Source organism: Lissotriton helveticus, chromosome 7 (assembly GCF_964261635.1).
Source record: "Lissotriton helveticus chromosome 7, aLisHel1.1, whole genome shotgun sequence".
Taxonomy (NCBI): domain Eukaryota; kingdom Metazoa; phylum Chordata; class Amphibia; order Caudata; family Salamandridae; genus Lissotriton; species Lissotriton helveticus.
Genome location: NC_136068.1, coordinates 183,341,558 through 183,362,002, shown reverse-complemented (window position 1 = coordinate 183,362,002; position 20,445 = coordinate 183,341,558). Strand labels below are relative to the sequence as shown.

Below are 20,445 nucleotides of genomic sequence, written 5' to 3'. Positions count from 1 at the left end.
TTCCAATGTATTTTATGAATTACATTGTGATTACATGTTCAATTGTTTATTTCTGACTTGGGTATTGCCACAAATAATTACTGGATGAGGAAGATGGGTGAGAAGGTAATGGCCTGGTTACTTACTGGTAATCTTCATCACTCCATGCTTGGGTCTTCCTCAGCACAGACCATAAGTCCCTCCCTCCCACCTAAGCGACCACAATAGTTCAGAAGCAACTTGTCAACTACAGGGAGTGTCGTTGATTCCTTTGTATATCAATGAAGTGTGTAACCTACCAGAGGAGGTGAGGGAGAAGCAGGGGCTCGATACGTTTTTATTGTTTTCATATAGGTAGGAGTAACATAAATGAAGAATCCAGCGCAGTTGAGGGGACTAGCTCAAATAGTAAGGTCGGGGACGACCAGGGTTACTGGTAAGTAACTGAGCCACCTCACTGAGCAATTCCTTTAGGTCCTGAGAGTGAATAACTAGTTTGCGCTTTATTTCTCTTATTTGTTTGTGTAAGGATTGCAGGCTGGTTCCACAGGAGCGTCAGGAATCCGAAGAGTAGTCCGCAGCCTTCCCCTACGGTCTTCCGACTCTATCAAGCACTAGAGTACGAGAGACACGCCAGGGGAAAACAGGGAAACAAAACAAGGAAAGAAGGGGGAAGACAATGATGGCTAATGGAATACTCCAGTAGTGAATATAGGGTACTTCAATGAAGGCAACAAGAAATCAGGAAGGCTGAAATGACAAGAGGAAACAAAAACACTCTAGCGCTACTCCAATCAAACAGGACATTGATTATACATGTACATAAACATATCACGTACCCAAATTCTTAATATGACTCTGATTTAGCAGATGAAGGTGGAAGTAAGGTACAGCGTCTGGAGCTATAAGAAGGATGACACAGTTATGGAAAGGAGTATTATAGTCTAGATGTTGTATGTTTGTTAGCACTCTAAACAACCCCTCTCTTACTTCAACTATCTTGGAACTGCCATTGAAGACTCCTTCAATAACGTCTGGTACACAAAGAACCTTCCATTTAATTCTTCTGCAGATGTCTTTATGAATAATCACCATCTATGAGAACCAAACAAATTCTATACAATCTATTTACATGGAACAATAATAAGGCCAAATATTGGTAGCGCATAAACGCTCTTACCGTGATTCCCTGTAGTGAGGAATAGATGCACCCACCCAGATCCACGCAAGAGTGCCACAAAATATCAAGGACAGAGTTTCCAGAAAATAATGGAAAGAGATGGTGAAAACTCCTGGAAGCAGGGTCCTTGCAGGTAAGGTGGGGACAGGAAAATAATAAAGGAGAATCCTAACTGACTAACTAAGTGATAAGTAATAATGGGGGAAAACACCACACCGGACAGCGGAGCAAAACCCGGCTGTCAGGCGTAAAAAGAAAATACTGGGAAGCAAGAGGGAGATGAGTTCCACCGGATGGCGGAGCTAAGCCCGGCCGCCGGGTGGAAAATGAGGGTCAGCGCAATAAATCAGAAGTTCACGTCTAAGGCCGTGAACTCGTTCTTAGCGAAGCAGAGAACGGAGCAGTGCCCGGCCGGATGGCGGAGCAAGGCCCGGCCGCCGGGCGAGGCACCAGGAGTAGGGGAGTGGAGAGTAAGTAAGCACAGAGTAATGCCCGGCCGGATGGCGGAGCAAAGCCCGGCCGCCGGGCGGAGCACACAGCAGTGTACGCCAGAGGCAGAAAGGCGCTGTAACCAAGCGCGTATGCGAGCCCAATTTAGCTGGAGCAGGGGAACGCTACACGAAGAATAGCGGTCAAACAGCAAAACAGAACCAAGAGTAACGAAGGCAGAGGAACAGGAACGGAACCGGAAACAAGGGAAGCTTGACGCAGGAACGTGAAGCGTCGTTCCCTGTTTCCTGGTTCCTTACATACCGGGTTTCTTAAAGGGACCGTGTAGGGGATTCTTAAAGCATGACAGTACACTCCCCCTACAGTGCTCCCCACCCGGTTTGGGCTTGTCAGGGTATCTTCGGTGAAATTCTCTCAATAATCGTGGGGCATGAACATTGGCCGCAGGTTCCCATGTGCGTTCCTCTATGCCATACCCCTTCCAATGGACCAGGTATTGCAATGTTTTCCTAACCACCCGGGAATCGATGATAGCCCCAACCTCAAACTCCTCCGAATCTTGCAGGATAACAGGAGCAGGTCTTACAGGCACCCTAGTCCCCGGTTCAACCGGTTTGAGTAGCGACACATGGAAAACCGGATGGATCTTAAAGGAGGGAGGTAGGATGATCTTGATGGCTACAGGATTGATCACCTTCTCCACCTTGTAAGGGCCTATGTATTTAGGGCTAAACTTGCGTGGACCCCCCAAAGAGAGATGTTTAGTGGAGAGCCAGACTTCTTCTCCTGGTGTATAAATGGGTTCCAGTCTCCTGTGTAAGTTTGCCCCTTCTGTGTATCTCACCTTTGCCATTTCTAGATTCTCTAGTGCTCTCTTCTGTACCTCGTGTAGGTGTTCTACCCTGTCTGAGGCAGCCGGGGTTGGGCAATCAGTAGAGATGTCTGCGGGCAATAACCTGGGGTGATAACCATAAGAACAAAAGAAAGGTGAGAATTTGGTGGAGGAGTGTGTGCTTTGATTGTAAGAGATTTCAGCCAACCAGACCAACTCATCCCATTCATCCAAGGTTTGCAACGTCTGATTCCGTATATACTGCTCGAAGCACTGGTTAACCCTCTCCGTTTGTCCGTCTGACTGCGGATGGTGACTGGACGACAAACGGACATCAATGTGGAGAAGGGAACACAGACTTCTCCAGAATCGTGACACAAATTGTGCCCCTCTGTCGGACACTAGGACAGAGGGAAAACCATGTAAACGAACTATGTGCTGCATGAATATGGATGCCAACTCTACAGCTGTGGGCAGCCCCTTTAAAGGCACAAAATGAGCCGTCTTGGTGAACAGGTCTACTACCACTAACAATGTATTGTTCTTCAGTTTTGTGAGTGGTAGTTCCACTATGAAATCAAGAGACACGGTATGCCATGGGCCTGCAGGTGAGGGTAAGGGCATGAGAAGGCCCACCGGATTGAGACGTGACACCTTGGTCTGAGCACACACACAACATGTCTTCACATACTGTTCGATGTCTTTCAACATTGTAGGCCACCAAAAACGGTCACGCACAACTGCAATCGTTCTCTTGATACCGGGATGACCTGCTACTGGATGGGAATGATACCACTTCAGGACTTGTTCCTGTAGTTCTCCTGACGGTAACACCACTCCCCCTTGTACCCGTACCAGTCCTTTTCGCAGCGACATTTCCTGAGCTCCCACCACTTGCATCATATCTGCTGCTACTTGACTTGCTCTAACTTGTGATAGGAACGCATCCTCATTTTGTACAAGTCCTATGATGTTAGCTCGGGGTATGATATTGACATGCTCTATGGGGTCTGAAGGAATATCAAAACCCAACCGAGACAGGGCATCCGCCTTGCCGTTTTTTCTCCCAGGTCTGTATTGGACGGTGAAGTCGAATTCACTAAAGTATTGGGACCAGCGTAACTGTCTCATGGATAGGGCTTTAGCAGATTTGAGGTACTGGAGGTTTCTGTGGTCGGTATATACTACAGCAGGATACCTAGCCCCCAAGAGATACTGTCTCCACTCCTCAAACGCTTTCTTAATGGCCAACAATTCCTTATCTCCTATGGCGTAATTGTATTCGGCAGGGGTGAACTTATGTGAGAAGAAAGCGACCGGATGGCATTCGCCAGTCACCACATCCGCTTGCGACAATACACCACCCACCGCCACTTGAGAAGCATCCACTTCCACTACAAAGGGCAATGTAGGGTCTGGATAACGCAAGACAGGAGCGCTTGTAAACGCCTTCTTCAGTAGACGAAAAGAACTTTCTGCTTCTTCGGACCACACAAAGGGAACGCCCTTCCTCAACAGAGCAGTGACAGGTGATATCAAGGTGGAGAAGTCACGGATAAACCGTCGATAGAAGTTCGCTAGGCCCAGAAAGCTTTGAATTTCTTTTACTGACCGAGGAGCTGGCCATGCCAATACTGCCTCTACCTTGGAGATATCCATGCTAAGGCCTCTAGGGGATACGACATATCCCAAAAAGGGTACTTCTTTAGTGTGAAAGGTACACTTTTCCAGTTTGCAATACAATCTGTTGTCAAACAGTCTTTCCAACACATTGCGAACATGTTGTTTGTGTTCGGTCAGGTTACAGGAAAAGATCAACAAATCATCTATGTAGGCAATTACATAGATCTCAAGCATGTCCTTCAATACCTCGTTGATAAAAAATTGAAACGCCGCAGGGGCGTTGCATAGCCCAAAGGGCATCACGAGATATTCATAAAGACCATACTTGGTGCAAAAGGCTGTTTTCCATTCGTCACCCTCCTTGACACGCACAAGATGGTAAGCCCCACGTAGATCTAACTTGGTGAAATATTGGGCATTGCGTATTTTGTCAAGGAGGGAGGCGATGAGAGGCAGGGGGTAACGGTTCTTGATTGTGACATCATTCAACTTCCGATAATCTATGCAGCATCGCAGACCCCCTTCACGTTTCGGAATGAAGAATAAAGAAGAAGAGGCCGGGGACCGTGATTGCCGAATGAACCCTTTCTGAAGCATAGAATCCAGATAATCTCGTAGATACACATTCTCCTTTTCCGTAAGGGCGTAAACTCTGCTGCAGGGAATCCTAGCTCCTACCTCTAAATCTATGCGGCAGTCATAGACTCTGTGTGGGGGAAGAACCTCAGCTTCCTTAGCATCAAAAACTGCTTGTAGATCTCGGTAACATAGTGGTAAGGGAGTACTAGGCTCATGACTGTCGTGGTTCATACTCAAGCCTTCCACAACTGCCCCTGCTACTGGTGAGGATACTACAGAAGGAAAGGTGACTGTAGACGTTTCCCAATTAATTACAGGGTTTTGGGTTCTCAACCATGGGATACCTAGTAATACTGGGAACTGAGGCGAACAAATTAAATCGAACACCACTTCTTCCTGATGATCGGGATCGATAGTCATGCGAATAGGACTGGTACATTGGGTTACGGGGCCGGAATTAAGCGGACTACCGTCTATTGTGGTAACTATACTGGGTGTCTCTCTTGTAGTATAGGCTACCAGATTTTCTTTTGCCCAATCTTGATCCATGTAATTTCCAGACGCCCCCGAATCAATCATTACCAATACATGTAGACCAAGCGCCCCCTGAGTCATATGTACTGCAATATATAGATGGTTCGTGGGAGTGGTGTTAATCTCAGAAGAAGAGACTGTAAGACCAGACCTACCTGGGTTCCTTGTCTCACAAGAACCCAGGCTTGCTAGTTTCCCTGTACCTTGGATTGTGTGGCTTTGGGTTTCACCGGGCAATCCCGCAAAAAATGCCCTGCTTTGCCACAATAAAGACATAGTCTAAGAGCTCTTCTCCTCTGTCTCTCTTCTACAGTCAAAGGCCCTCTGACTACACCTATCTGCATAGGTTCGCAGTCTTCTCCGGCCTTCTCAGGGGTACTCTTCTTCTCTTTGGTGCTAGTATATCGGTATTCGTGCTTCCCTTTCTCTTTTCTTCTTTCTTGGCAGCGATGATCAATCTTAACCACCAAATCTATCAAATCTGGACAAGAGGTGGGAAGGTCTACTATTTGAGAGAGAGCGTCTTTTAATTCCTCTCGCAAACCCCTATAAAACATGGTACACTGTTTTGCTTCAGGCCATTCAGATTCGACCACCAAACTACGGAACTTGGTTATGTACGATACCAAATCTTGAGTACCTTGTTTGAGGTCTAGTAACTCGGTATCAGCAGAATGTGTGTACATGTGTCTGTCGAATAATTTGCGGAACTCTCGCCTAAAAGCCGTGTAACTGCGTAACAAAGGATCATCCCTGTCAACTAACGGAATTGCCCAATCTGCAGCTGACCCGCTAAGATAAGAAATCACAAAGGCTACCTTGGCCTGGTCAGAGGGAAAACAAGCTGCTTTGCAAGAAAAGTGTAACTGACACTGGCTAAGGAAGGCAGCGCATCGTTTTGCGTCTCCTGTAAACCTCTCAGGTGGTGCCAGAGGAATGACAGGGGGGGTAGTCACTTGTACTACTGATGTACCCCCTCCAGAGGCTCCCGAGGGCTGCTGTCTCTGGAAGGCGTCCATCCTTGCCATTAGGGTTTGCGTTTCTACTTGTAGATTACCTAACATTCCAGCTAGGTCTGCTAGGGTTACTGCTTCGAGATCCATGACGCTCGGGCAGAACGTACCACTTGGGCTTCACGTTCTGTAAGGATTGCAGGCTGGTTCCACAGGAGCGTCAGGAATCCGAAGAGTAGTCCGCAGCCTTCCCCTACGGTCTTCCGACTCTATCAAGCACTAGAGTACGAGAGACACGCCAGGGGAAAACAGGGAAACAAAACAAGGAAAGAAGGGGGAAGACAATGATGGCTAATGGAATACTCCAGTAGTGAATATAGGGTACTTCAATGAAGGCAACAAGAAATCAGGAAGGCTGAAATGACAAGAGGAAACAAAAACACTCTAGCGCTACTCCAATCAAACAGGACATTGATTATACATGTACATAAACATATCACGTACCCAAATTCTTAATATGACTCTGATTTAGCAGATGAAGGTGGAAGTAAGGTACAGCGTCTGGAGCTATAAGAAGGATGACACAGTTATGGAAAGGAGTATTATAGTCTAGATGTTGTATGTTTGTTAGCACTCTAAACAACCCCTCTCTTACTTCAACTATCTTGGAACTGCCATTGAAGACTCCTTCAATAACGTCTGGTACACAAAGAACCTTCCATTTAATTCTTCTGCAGATGTCTTTATGAATAATCACCATCTATGAGAACCAAACAAATTCTATACAATCTATTTACATGGAACAATAATAAGGCCAAATATTGGTAGCGCATAAACGCTCTTACCGTGATTCCCTGTAGTGAGGAATAGATGCACCCACCCAGATCCACGCAAGAGTGCCACAAAATATCAAGGACAGAGTTTCCAGAAAATAATGGAAAGAGATGGTGAAAACTCCTGGAAGCAGGGTCCTTGCAGGTAAGGTGGGGACAGGAAAATAATAAAGGAGAATCCTAACTGACTAACTAAGTGATAAGTAATAATGGGGGAAAACACCACACCGGACAGCGGAGCAAAACCCGGCTGTCAGGCGTAAAAAGAAAATACTGGGAAGCAAGAGGGAGATGAGTTCCACCGGATGGCGGAGCTAAGCCCGGCCGCCGGGTGGAAAATGAGGGTCAGCGCAATAAATCAGAAGTTCACGTCTAAGGCCGTGAACTCGTTCTTAGCGAAGCAGAGAACGGAGCAGTGCCCGGCCGGATGGCGGAGCAAGGCCCGGCCGCCGGGCGAGGCACCAGGAGTAGGGGAGTGGAGAGTAAGTAAGCACAGAGTAATGCCCGGCCGGATGGCGGAGCAAAGCCCGGCCGCCGGGCGGAGCACACAGCAGTGTACGCCAGAGGCAGAAAGGCGCTGTAACCAAGCGCGTATGCGAGCCCAATTTAGCTGGAGCAGGGGAACGCTACACGAAGAATAGCGGTCAAACAGCAAAACAGAACCAAGAGTAACGAAGGCAGAGGAACAGGAACGGAACCGGAAACAAGGGAAGCTTGACGCAGGAACGTGAAGCGTCGTTCCCTGTTTCCTGGTTCCTTACATACCGGGTTTCTTAAAGGGACCGTGTAGGGGATTCTTAAAGCATGACAGTTTGCATAGCATAACCAGATGAGTTGAGGACAGAAATATAATCCATACCCCTTGTGCACTAGGTTTCTCCAAGCTACCTCCATCAAAACATGTCATACAACAGTGCATGATAAAATTGATGAATGTTGTGTATCTTTCAGGACATTAATGTAATAAAATATCGATTACAAAAAAAAGTAGACTTATTTAGCCCACTGGTGTTGGTTTTATGGTCTGTGGATCCAGTAGCGGCTCCTGGATCCTAGCGCCAAATGCGATGCAGCACACGCAACGAAATTGGTTTTATTGATTTAATTGTCAACTTACCTGCATTCATCCATATTCTGGTGTTTACTATCCCAAACCCAGGCCCTCCCCCGCCCCATGTCACCGCCCAGTAGCACTCCCACCAGGTGCCGCTACTGTGTGGATCTCTGGCAGACCAAGATGTCCGCTCTGGATGTCACATCTCTGGTAGGGTCTACAGCACTGCTGCCCAAACTGTGGGTCTCATGAGATGATGTTGGTGGGTCTTGAAAGTCCAATCAATAAATAAAGAAGCCTTTAAAGTCTGCATGCATCTTGTTTCATTTGCTGCACTTCCAAGACAGAGGTCAAATGTCAGGCTATGTTTTCTGACAAATTTCTGCTTATTTTTTCATAACAGGGCTTAGTGTTTAGATTTTAGAAACTCCTCTAATTTTGCAGTCAGAGAAAGAAAAGTCAAGTGAATTATGTGACATTCTTTCTGGGGGAGGGAGTAAAAGGAAGGGCTGTAGGGTGTCGTTTTTGTAACACATAACAACAAAATGTAAATATCTGCAAATGAACTGTGCACATTCAGCAAAGAAAGCAGAAATGAAGCACCTTTTCTGTGATTCTGAAGAGTGAAAGATTGTAATAGAATCAAAACAAATTAAGACACTTTATTTGGTGATGCACAAATGATAAATATTCACTGAAACTGATTTCCACACATTATAATGTGTGTACAACATAGTTTTCTGGGTGAAACTGTATGTCTGTGCAAATTTAGAGGCTAAATCAAAGGAGAATGAGCTGTCTGTAAATGACAGTGTTCTGCTACACAATGCTTTAGTTACATTAAAAAATTGCCCACCTCATGTCCATTAAAGTTAGGTGGTTCGCAAAGGTTTATTGTTCTAAAAAGTGGACGGTGGTTCTAAAAAGATTGGGAAGTACTGATCTAGAGAGAAGGTTCACCAACTCAGTGCTAGCTCTGAAGCCTTATTGTTGGGAGAGACTGGACATACATCTGTACAGCACTGCCAAGGGCCAAAATGGGTGGCGGTACATGCACGAGGCATTTAAATACTTTCACCCTAAGGGGAATAAATGAAGTATAAGACCAGAGTTTGTCCGTGGGGACAAAGCGCTGGAAAAAGGTGAAGGGAGCAGAGATAAGATTATACCATGTTTACTGTCATAAGGATGTTTCTGCAGTGGACTGGGCCCTCGGTGGGCAGACTCATCAATAATGACAGTCTGATGTGGCTAGGATGCAGTGTTTAATTTGTAAAAAACATAATTGCCAGGGCCCTCAACAGGAGGTTACTGCAGTTTGCACTACCCATTGCCCCTGCCAGCGAGAGTACCAACACAAATACTAACCATCACACTCCTACAAGTGTGACAATTCAGACTATTTCAGGCCACAAAAGCAATAAGATTGGCTTGAATAGCAGATATTAGTCATTTTAATGTTTATTGAACTAAAAAATAACTTTTGTTGTGCTCATCTCCAAATTGCACAAACAGTGCCACCATGTGGAAGACTGTCATAAGTGCTGTTGTTGTCAATTAAATGCCGGTGCTGAGCACCGGAAACCACTGGTTCAAATTAAGCAATGCAAGGAGGACTCTCGGTGGCACAGTTATGGTACTGCAGTAGGGCATGGAGAGAATTAAATGTTCTTAACTGGACAGACACGTTGACACATTGACCCAATGATTTATTATTTACAATGAATACAGGCGACCACCCAAGAGGAATAGCCCTCTCAGACAGCTTGGCACGAGACATGACACCACAAAATGAACTCCGTTCTGTTTTTACTTTAATAGCATTTTAATAGTTGGCTCAACAACAATATACAGACAAGGAATTGGTGCTTTTCTCCATCCCAACACCTATCTCGTGCCTTCTAGTTGCCCACCCTAGTGAGAAAGGTCACATACTTGTCCTTTTCACAAAGGTTTGGTTAGTGTTAACACTGTTTTACATTTTCAGCACTTTTCGTGCTAGAGTGTCAGACAAGCCAACTCAGTTCTTCTCCGGGAGCCTCCTCCTAAAGTAATATTCACAGTGGTTCTGGCTGGGGCATGGTGAATGCACAAATACAATGGAAACATGGCTTCAAGATAAGGAAAATGAAGTTCCAGGTCTATGGCCATGCGGATCAGTGGGGCTCCATGGAAATGTTGCTATCTGCATAGTCTCCCACAGATTTCCCAATAAAGTGGATTCTTAAAGTGCATAAGTCCTAAAATAGTAATAACAAAAATATAGATCTACTTTAATTTCTAAAGTGAAAGTCGTGGCACTAGTCTTACCCTTACCGTAGCCCATTCCTCAACCAATGGATGGCCATGCCATTGTTTCCTTGAATGTTTGTTTGAAATATACACTGTACATCCCTTACTTCTTCACCTGTCCAACAAGTGGATCATTCTTTAAACCTCAGAAATATGATGATGAACACTTGTACCAGTTCCAAGCCAAGACTCGAGCCCTGACCTGATTTACCCGAGTCCGGACTAATCCTAAACCAAGTCTTGACAAAGCCTTGGACCCCACTGCGGATTGTTAGCAGGATAGCAGTGATGTACATTCCAGTTCAAAGTGTGCATGTCAGTTTGGTCACCTGTCTTGTGACAGCCAGTCCAACATGCACAAGTTTTGGTTCTCCAACCCTAGTTGTGTTGGACAGCCAGATGGTGGGCTGGCACAGGCCCCCACTGTCTGAATGAGCTGTGAGCCGGCCCACGCCAACGAATCCTGGAGCTTCCGTCATTCTGGTTATTATTATCAGAAGCATGAGAGCAGCATCTGGATTAGTTAGGGGAGTTGGCTCTGGGATGCATAAATCCACGGACAGGAGAAGAACACAGAGAACCGGAGGACAAGCACCCAGTGGGGAAGTAAACATTTAATTTTAATTCTGACACATTTTTGAATTAGACCCACTGACCCGCACTGTGAGAAACTCACATTCCTATAGCCTCAACTCTAGATATCTCAGTTGTGGCACATTATAAACACTGTTTATAACGAGCCACGCTTGAGAGCTCTGGCGCTGACCCTAAAGGAATTGCTAATTTCTCACAGTGGCTGTCAGTGGATCAAAATATTGACTTCACTTGCCTCACCATTTTTAAATGTCACCAGCCACCACTGATGATGTCCCTCTCCTGCAGGACGGCCATTGCTAAGGTGAAGCAGCCGTGTTGTGGCCTTGGTACCTTTTACGTTCATATGTAGATGACTGACTAAGAAAGTCCAGCAATGACTCAAGATGTCTCTCTCCTGCAGGATGTGGAGAGCCACATTAGTATGGTCTCACTCTGGCCTTGCTGACTAGCTCCTTCAAGGCAAGGATGCATTAGACTGTCAAGGACTAGTTATAGAAATAAGTCACATAGCTGAGGTCTCTTCTTGGCCTGGATGCTAACCTTTTCAAACCACAATCTCTAACAGAAAAGGTCTAATTCTAAATTATTTGCTCCCTCCTTTAAAGTATGGGGAATTATGTATAGGTGGCTTCAGTCTAACCCACTGTGCCCATCTTATGCAGGGTGAGGGGGTCACACAGGGAAAGCCTCACTGTGGTCGGTTTATGATGTGCCTATAGTGTTGGGTAAGTCACATAATTAAGATTTCAATATTGCACAAGGTGTCCTTTTCCTGCTGGGTTGGGTAGTGAAGTAGACACAGTATCAGTGTGGTTGACAGTATCCTTTGGAAGGATGACTGTGTAACACAGTGAGGGTATCACTCTGAACCACAGTGCTACTCCCTTGCAGGATGAGGGGAGTAACCAAGGAAAGTTTCACCCTGGCCTTGGTGGCTTTCCTCTGCAGAATTGAGGAGTCACATAAAGGTGGTTTCTCTCTGGCCAATGGTCTTCCTGCTCTACAGGAAAGGGTGAGTCTGGCAAGGAAAGTCTCACTCAGCTACACATTTTCCCTCCCCTGCAGGATGTGGGAGTTGTATTGGGAAAGTTTCACTCTGGGTCATTGTATTTCTCTACCGCCAGCAATGTTTTATTCATGTAGGGAAGGCTTCCATGATCTCATGACACAGACACTGGCAGAAGCCATAGAATATGCACAGGAGAAGGGTGGATGGCACCAGGCTGACCAGCACAATGCCCATCGTGAGCTGCTTGATCATGAGTAGGTAGATGCCCAGAGGCAGTGAGCTGAAGTAGATGAGGCAGAGGATGCCAATGACAAAGCGTGGAAAAGTCCTCCAGGTGCAGGAGCGGCATTTCTGGGCTGGACAGTGGCAGGGCAATGAGTCTAGGCTCGGGGCACGGTACATGCGCATGATGTCAAGCACGCCCAGGCTCTCGGCTGAAGAGCCGCCCTCTGGCACCTCCATGATGGTGATCACGAGGCAGTCGGATGAGCTGTGTGACTGCTCAGTGAAGGGCTCCAAGTCCCCAGGGCTCAGGATCACCTCTGGAGACACCGACGCTCCTCGCTTCCGCACACGGTCATGGTAAGAGAGTACCGTGAGGATTTTGCAGTCATCTTGTAGAAACTGGACATCCTCATCCGGGACGCAGGTCTCCTGGCGGCAGAAGGGACAGCTGACGATGTTGGGGGATGAATCCCCAATGTCGGCCATCTTCTTGAGGCATTTTGCACAGACCCGGTGCTGGCAGTTGAGAAGCTTGGGCTTGCGCTGCCGGGTGTCGTAGCGGTGGTAGCAAATCTTGCATTCCAGCTCCTGGGGATTGTAGACCAGCAGCTGAGAGCTTTCTGGTTCCACAGGCGTTTGGCTCATTGCTTCTCCTTCACAAAATGGAGGTCTAAAATTGTCCCGCAAAGAGGCTCAGATAACAGGAGCTTCCTAAAGGAGATGAGGGAGGTGGAGATATGGGAAAAGACGAAGAGAGAAATAGAGAGAAAAAGAATGAGAGAGGTAGCCAGAGCGAAAGAACAAATATAGGCCGATGAGGTGGTTATGAAGAATGAAGAGCAACCATTGCATGAGGACATTAGAGGAGACGGAGGAATGGAAAGGAGAGAAAAGAACAGGGGACGAAAGGAAATTGAAGTGTAGGACATGGGAAGGGAGGAGGCAAGTGAGAGTAGGTAATAGAGAGGTAAGGAAAGTGACAAGGCGAGAGAAAAACAGATGTGTGGTGTAAAAAAAGGATACAAAGAGAGAGAGTAATGGGAACAAGTTCAGGAATGGAATGTTGGAATGAATCAGAGGAGTGAGAGAAAACAGGAGAGGTAGCCCGGTTGAATGGAAGTAGGAAAATATAGAGGATTCAGTAAGGAAGGAACAAGAATGGAGGACCAAAAGAGGAAAATGAGAAGTAACCCATAATAAATGAGTAAAAGAGATGTGAGAGATAGAAAGAGAGAGAGAAAAAAGAGAGTTAGGGAATCCAGAATAGAGAGTGATCATGGGGCAGGATAGGAGGAGACAAAGAGAGGAAAAACTGTTTATTACAACATAGCACACTTGAACACATTCATTGCTTCACTACGGCTTCCATCACAGAACAAGTCAAAAACAGAGATTCTGGTGTCAAGTCTGCTATATATAAAGGAGATATTTGACATCATTGCATAATGATTCTCTTACTCCAGCATAAAAAGTAGAAAGTTGCCTCCCTTCATCAATACTGCCAGAGTATTCACATTTAACTAATTGTTCATCCAGTGCCTCCCAAACATGATTTTGTGATGTTAGTAAAACTAATGTAGAACTTATGGCACCCCAAATCGACTCCTGAAACCCTTTACTCCAAGACGCAACAGGGCTGAGTAACCAAAGCAATTATGAGTAGAGGGAGTAGTACTATTGGAGTACTCTTTTTATGGTTAGGTATGGTAATAACACCTTAGCTTACATTAAAAAAACAAGAACATTACTTTTTGATTCAGTGGGGGAAAAAACAATTTTCACTAAGAAAACACAAATATTAATGTGATATTATAGTTAGGTGACAAATTCCATATACAACTGAATATGTTAATCTAAAAAAGCACTGAAATTCACCTTTTATACTTAATTGAAGTAATTTAAACTCACTCAATCAAGTAACTATAACATGAACCCCCACTATGCACAGTTTAGTCAGAAATGATATAATTTCAGATGTCATATGGGCTGCAATCAATGCTGTCATTGAACATGTATTTATTTATTTGAAAGGATTTATATAGCGCTGGCTAGACCCGGAGGTATCAGAGCGCTTTACAAGAGCAGTCAACAAAAACATTAATTCAGAGCAAGGAGAACGGTAGTCATGAGAGAGCACATCTCTCTATTTATAAGGTCAAGCAGGATTGTGGCTGATTCACAAGTAAAAGTGCATATAGAAACAGAATGGAGGTAAACAACTCAAGGCAGATGGAAGTGAAACAACAGGGAAAACACAAATTGAGGAGGTGGAGAGGGCCGGGGAACAGGACAGGGGGAGGGAGGCAATGGACAGTGGAGAATGTTTTCAGACAGCTAGCAGAGCATAAGTTGGAGCTGCTAGGATAGGAGCGGGGCAGGGGAGAGCAAGGCAGGGAAGAGCAAGGCAGGGGTACAAGGAAAGGAATAGTACAGAAAGGGAAAGCGAAAGGTCGAACAGGTTAGCAGAAAGGCAATCAATACACAGTAGACAGTTCACCAGGTCGGAGGATAAATTATAGACTCCAGTACTTGATGAGTAGGTGACATTTTAGGTCTTTTTTAAAGCTGAGGTAGGAGGGGTTGCAGAGCAGGTCCCTCTTGAGGGCATTCCAGATGCTCGGTGCATTTCCAGAGAAGGAGCAAGTTTGGGTGGAATTCTTTTTTAGTAACGGGGGGACGAGGAGAAGTGCAGTGGAGCTTCTCATCAGTCTGGAGCAGCCAGCTATTTTGAGTTTGTCTGTTAGGTATGATGGGGATTGTGACTGGAGAATTTTGTGTGTGAACAGCACCAACACCCACCGACCATGCACGCAACCAAGATTCATCCTTGACTCCTCCCTCTTCATGTCTAAACAGGTCAACGCCGTCTCCTCCTCCTGCTACAACACCCTCCGCATGCTCCGCAGGATCTACAAGTGGATCCCGACCGAAACAAGAAGAACGGTGACACATGCCCTTGTCAGCAGCAGACTGGACTAAGGCAACGCACTCTACGCAGGAATTCCTGCCAAACACCTACGATGACTACAACGCATCCAAAACGCCTCCGCCCGACTGATCGTCAACGTCCCAAGCCGCAGCCACATCACCTCCCACCTGAGAGACCTACACTGGCTCCCCATCAACAAGAGGATCACCTTCAAGCTCCTCACCCACGCACACAAGGCACTCCATAACACCGGACCAGCCTACCTGAACAGCAGACTCAGCTTCCACACCCCCACCCGCCAGCTCTTCGAACAGTAGCAGCACACCCCCCTCCCCTCAGCGCCTTGAGACCCTCGCTGGTAAGTAGCGCGCTCTACAAGTACTCTGATTGATTGATTGATTGTGATGCAGGCAGTCTTATAAAAGCATCTACCTTCAATAGGCAGCCAATTTAGGCATTTGAGGGCAGGTGTGATGTGGTTTAATCTTTTGCAGACAGGAAAGAGCCTGGCTTCTAGGTTGAGCACAGCTTTGAGAGGGGCAAGGTGGATTTTTGGGGATCCTGTGAGGATGGCATTGCTGTAGTCAAATTTGGAGAGTACTAATGACTGAACTATACATTTGAAGTGTTCTTGGGGGATGAAAGGTTTGATTTTCTTGAGGTGTCTGAGAGAGAAAAGGGCTCCTTTGGCTGAGTTATTAATATGGTCCTTCAGTGCCAAATTTGTGTCCAGAGTGAATCCTAGGGATTTCGCTGAGTTGGATAAGGTAAGCAGACAGTTGAGGTCAGGGATCCAGCCTTGGATGGGTAGCTGGTTACTTTTAGGAGAGAAAAGAATAATTTCCATTTTGTTAGGGTTTAATTTAAGATGGTTAGAGTAGAACCAAGATTGTATTTTGCTCAGGGTATTGTTTAAATCTAGTACATCAGTATGGGATTTGATCTTATAGTAGAGTTGGGTGTCATCTGAATAGAGGTGATAGCTGATACTGGATTGTTTCAGAATGACAGTAAGGGGTTCCATAAAGAGGTTGAAGAGAGAGGGGGAGATAATTGAGCCCTGGTGGACACCTAGGGGTCAGAGGTGGGCTTGGAGAGGCCTGAGTTGGTTTTTATTTGTTGTGTTCTGTGTTGGAGGTATGAAGTGAAACTTTTCAGAACCGATCTACTGAGGTCCGAGCAAGCTTTCAGTGATTCCAGTAAGGAAGAATGATTGACTGTATCGAAAGCTGCAGAGAGGTCGAGGAGGACAAGAAGGCAGGTCTCTCCATTGTCCAAAGAGCGGTGAATATCATCAGCATGGCAGTTTCTGTCCTACATCCTTTCCTGAACCAGATTTGAAGGAATGAAGTAATTTAAACTTGCCTACATGGTTGTCCAATTGGAGTAGGGCACATTTCTCTAGGGTTTTGGCCAGAAGGGGGAGGTTGGAGATAGGTCGGAGGTTGTTAAGATCATTAGGGTCAGCATGGGCTCTTAGAAGGGGTGAAACATCAACAAAGCCTCTTTAACATGCACATGGTCTTTTAAAGACCTGTGAAGTGCTCGGGTGCGGCTGGGTGTGTGCCCGGGAGCTGTCTGAGCCCGGGCTGCCACACACGACGGGAGGGGCTGAATTCCTTTGATTCCAATGGGTGTTGCGCGCCTGGTACATGGCATGTGATTGGGCACAAGGCCTGGCTGTGGAGACCCAACCCCTAACGGAGAGTAACACCAACATCACTTTTTTATTCACAATGCTGTGAATCGGCGCTTTCACAGCAAGTTTACATGGGGGCCCCCACTGGGCAACACAGAGGATCTACAGATCCACAGAATTGCGAAACAAAAAAGTAATTGTCATTTGGCCTGGGGGTGATCCCTCTGGGACCCACTCTAAAGGCCCAATTAGTCAGGGTACTCCTTTCTGCCCCCCTTATGATTTTTGGGGTATATCCTCGGATCTATGGGTGGAGTCCCCGAGTCCTAAAATAGTGGCTACTTTTTTTTCCTTCAGGTTGTGGCCAGCCAATCAGATCGCATAGTTTGAGCTTGTGGATCCATTAGTCCTCCTCGGCATGAAATACACATACATTTTAATCCTTTATTTTAAAAAAGTACAAAAAGGATTTACACCAAATCACAAAAAGCACACTTTCTGGTTATAGATCAATCTTTCTGCCAAATGCGGTGCAATTCCTTTAAGCTAGTTTTTTTCCAAATCGCTGTTCAATTTAAATTGCATGGGGAAAATGCGGTTTGGGACCAGCCCTTCTTATCAGCCCCTGCATGGCAGATTGCCTCAAAGATTTCCAGAAAGCAGTTGCGGTAGATGAGACGTATTTTTTGGACGGAAATTTGCGAAGATGCAAAAATCTGCACGAAGGTTAATAGCAAATCAAAAATCCACAAAATCCATTTCCTCTGGCAACATGGTCCTAAGTATAACTATTTGGTGACAGCAAACGCTTGGATGTATAGATACATATATATATATATATATATATATATATAACAATAATGCCGTCGCTTGCAGCAAAGAGAGCCTCCACTTCAGGTAGTTTTTCAAACACGATTTAATGCAAGCTGACGCGTTTCAAACACCAAGGTCTTTGTCAAAGCAATCCAAACACTTCCTACTGTGCACTATTGCCTTAAGAAAACATCACATACGCCCAGGTGTGAAATATGATATATATATATGTATATATACACACCCCAACTCCTTCGTACACAAAGGAAGACGACAGAGTGTGTGGATTGTATCAGTGTATTTATGTCTAACTGGCATTGAACGCATTGCGGCTGAACATAGCCTTGATCACGAAGTCGAGGCGCCATTTGCAACACATTATTCTTTTGCATCTGTGCGTGACGTGCAATAGTGAAAGCAGACTTCACAACCTCCTTCAAAACACACATTGATTTACATTTGTCTTTCTTCTAACTAGTTGATAAACTTAGTTAGGAAAGTCGTTAGTAGAAGAATGTTAAGGAATTAACCATACCACAGTACAAATCAATGTCACCAGTAATTAACCCCATGGATGCTCAGCATATTCCCCTGCTGTGCTGAGAAATCGGAAATCCCACCCATCATGACGAGCTGGGCTCGACATGAGCGTGCGAGGAGGCTACTTCATGACGAGCCCAGCTCGTCATGAGCGTGGAAGGGGTTAAAATTATGTAAAATCATATATTACCATACATGTTAAAATATATTTGTCAAACATGTATTTTTTAAAAGCAGACAATTGAAAACCAAGTCAGCATTGGCTGATTTCTTTCTTCTATGAATATATATATATATATATATATATATATATATATATATATATATATATATATATATATATATATATATATATATATATATCTCCCAACATAAAAGAGTTACCCGATGTGGAAAGAGCCGCACAAGGTAAGTATTAATCATCTTTTAATCACAGAGGGTGCAGGCAGAGACTAACATGGAAGTCATCAGTAGTATCACCGGACGCGTTTCGGGTCGTCGTGACCCTTAATCATTGGCAGCTGAACATGAAATGCAGGATTGGTGCATTTTGCAGGTTAAAATAACCTTAAAACACACCACGATTTATAAAATGGTATGGTATAACCAAAACATGATTTACATTGTGTCTAAAATGTGTTAACACCCTTCATATGGGTTCTTGTTTGTGACCCCGAAAAACAGGCTTTCACTACAATGTATTTCAATGGGAACTATGGGCCAGATGTAGGTAGCCCTTTACCGATCGGAATCGGCCGAAAATACCGATTTTCGGCCGTTTCCGATCGGTAAAGGGCTATGGAGATGTAGGGGCACATTTTCGGTAATTTTACCGATTCGTTATCATTACCGAATCGGTAAATTTACCGAGTCGGTAATATTTACCGATTCGGTAATGATAACGATTCGGTAAAATTACCGAAAATGCAATGTAGGTAGCCTATGTTCCATCAGCACATGGCTTACAGAATCGGTATTTTACCATGGAATACAAATCCATGGTAAAAAAACGATTCCTGTGTACATGCACATCTGTGCATGTACACATGTGCCATGTGACAGACAGACGTGCCCTTAGGGCATGCCTGTGTGCCACATTGCACACATGGCCGTTTTGGGGGTGCTAGAGGGTGTCAAAGTGACACCCCCTGCACCCTTGTGAATTCTTTAATTACCGATTCGGTAAATACCGAATCGGTAATGCCTAATCATTCCTATGGGCTTCAAAGCCCATAGGAAAGAATGGGCATTACCGATTCGGTATTTACCGAATCGGTAATTAAAGAATTGTTAAGGATTCGGTAACGAATCCAGATGTTGGGACCTACATCCCATTTACCGATTTTAAAATACCGAATCGGTAAGATTCGGTATTTCAAAATCGGTAAATGGGATTTACCTACATCGGGCCCTATGTCCTGGAGTTTTGTAATGGCTGTCACCCTATATTGTTAATGTTGTGGGCAGCCAACCAAGGGGTGCCCCTTTGGGATCACTCTAAACATGCCCCTGGGGGTTAGGGAGAGCTTACCCTACCCCCTTATATATATTTTAATTAATTTTCAGGACCATGTCCATGTCCTGGACTCCTGTAATGTCTGCTGCAATTCATGGTCAATACTAACACATGTGCATGTACCCAGCAAAAAACTGTCTGTCTCCCTATGTACGCCCAATGGGTCCTCCTCTGAGGATAAAACCTGGTGGGCTTAATAATTACCCAGTGTTAAAAAAGGGAGGGAAAGAACCTTACTTATTAGAAGGACCCTCACTCACCACTAGTTGGTGACATGCTTCATCATTGGGTCCCCGCTGGGGTGACCGAATGTCCCCCCAGCGTGCTACGACGCCTGATTACAGCGGAGCAGGATGTGGTGAGTGCAACAGTGCCCAAATTAGGAGGTGACTAAACATGAATGTGTAAGTGTATTAAAAAATGCAATGTTGTGCCTTTACAAAAATCTTTAATAATGGCCAACCTGCATTGAGTAAAAACAAAGTGGACGGACTCTGCAGGTTCTGAGTTAGGGAACCGGAGTCCTAGTCAGGATCAAAAGTGACCCTTTTGATCCTGACTAGGACTCCGGTTCCTTAACTCAGAACCTGCAGAGTCCGTCCACTTTGTTTTTACTCAATGCAGGTTGGCCATTATTAAAGATTTTTGTAAAGGCACAACCTTGCATTTTTTAATACACTTACACATTCACGTTTAGTCACCTCCTAATTTGGGCACTGTTGCACTCACCACATCCTGCTCCGCTGTAATCAGGCGTCGTAGCACGCTGGGGGGACATTCGGTCACCCCAGCGGGGACCCAATGATGAAGCATGTCACCAACTAGTGGTGAGTGAGGGTCCTTCTAATAAGTAAGGTTCTTTCCCTCC

At 45.3% G+C, this 20,445-nt stretch overlaps 1 protein-coding gene across 1 annotated transcript in view; it reads right to left on the bottom strand.

Moving 5' to 3' along the window:
- Positions 1-11,030: 11,030 nt before the first annotated feature.
- Positions 11,031-20,445, bottom strand: part of LOC144766693 (E3 ubiquitin-protein ligase RNF182-like) — a 41,122-nt gene continuing 31,707 nt past the window's right edge. The window contains exon 2 of the mRNA XM_078650461.1: positions 11,031-12,851. Coding sequence (XP_078506587.1) covers positions 12,042-12,785 — 744 coding nt within the window. The 5' untranslated portion in view covers positions 12,786-12,851 and the 3' untranslated portion in view covers positions 11,031-12,041. The remainder of the gene's footprint in view (positions 12,852-20,445) is intronic.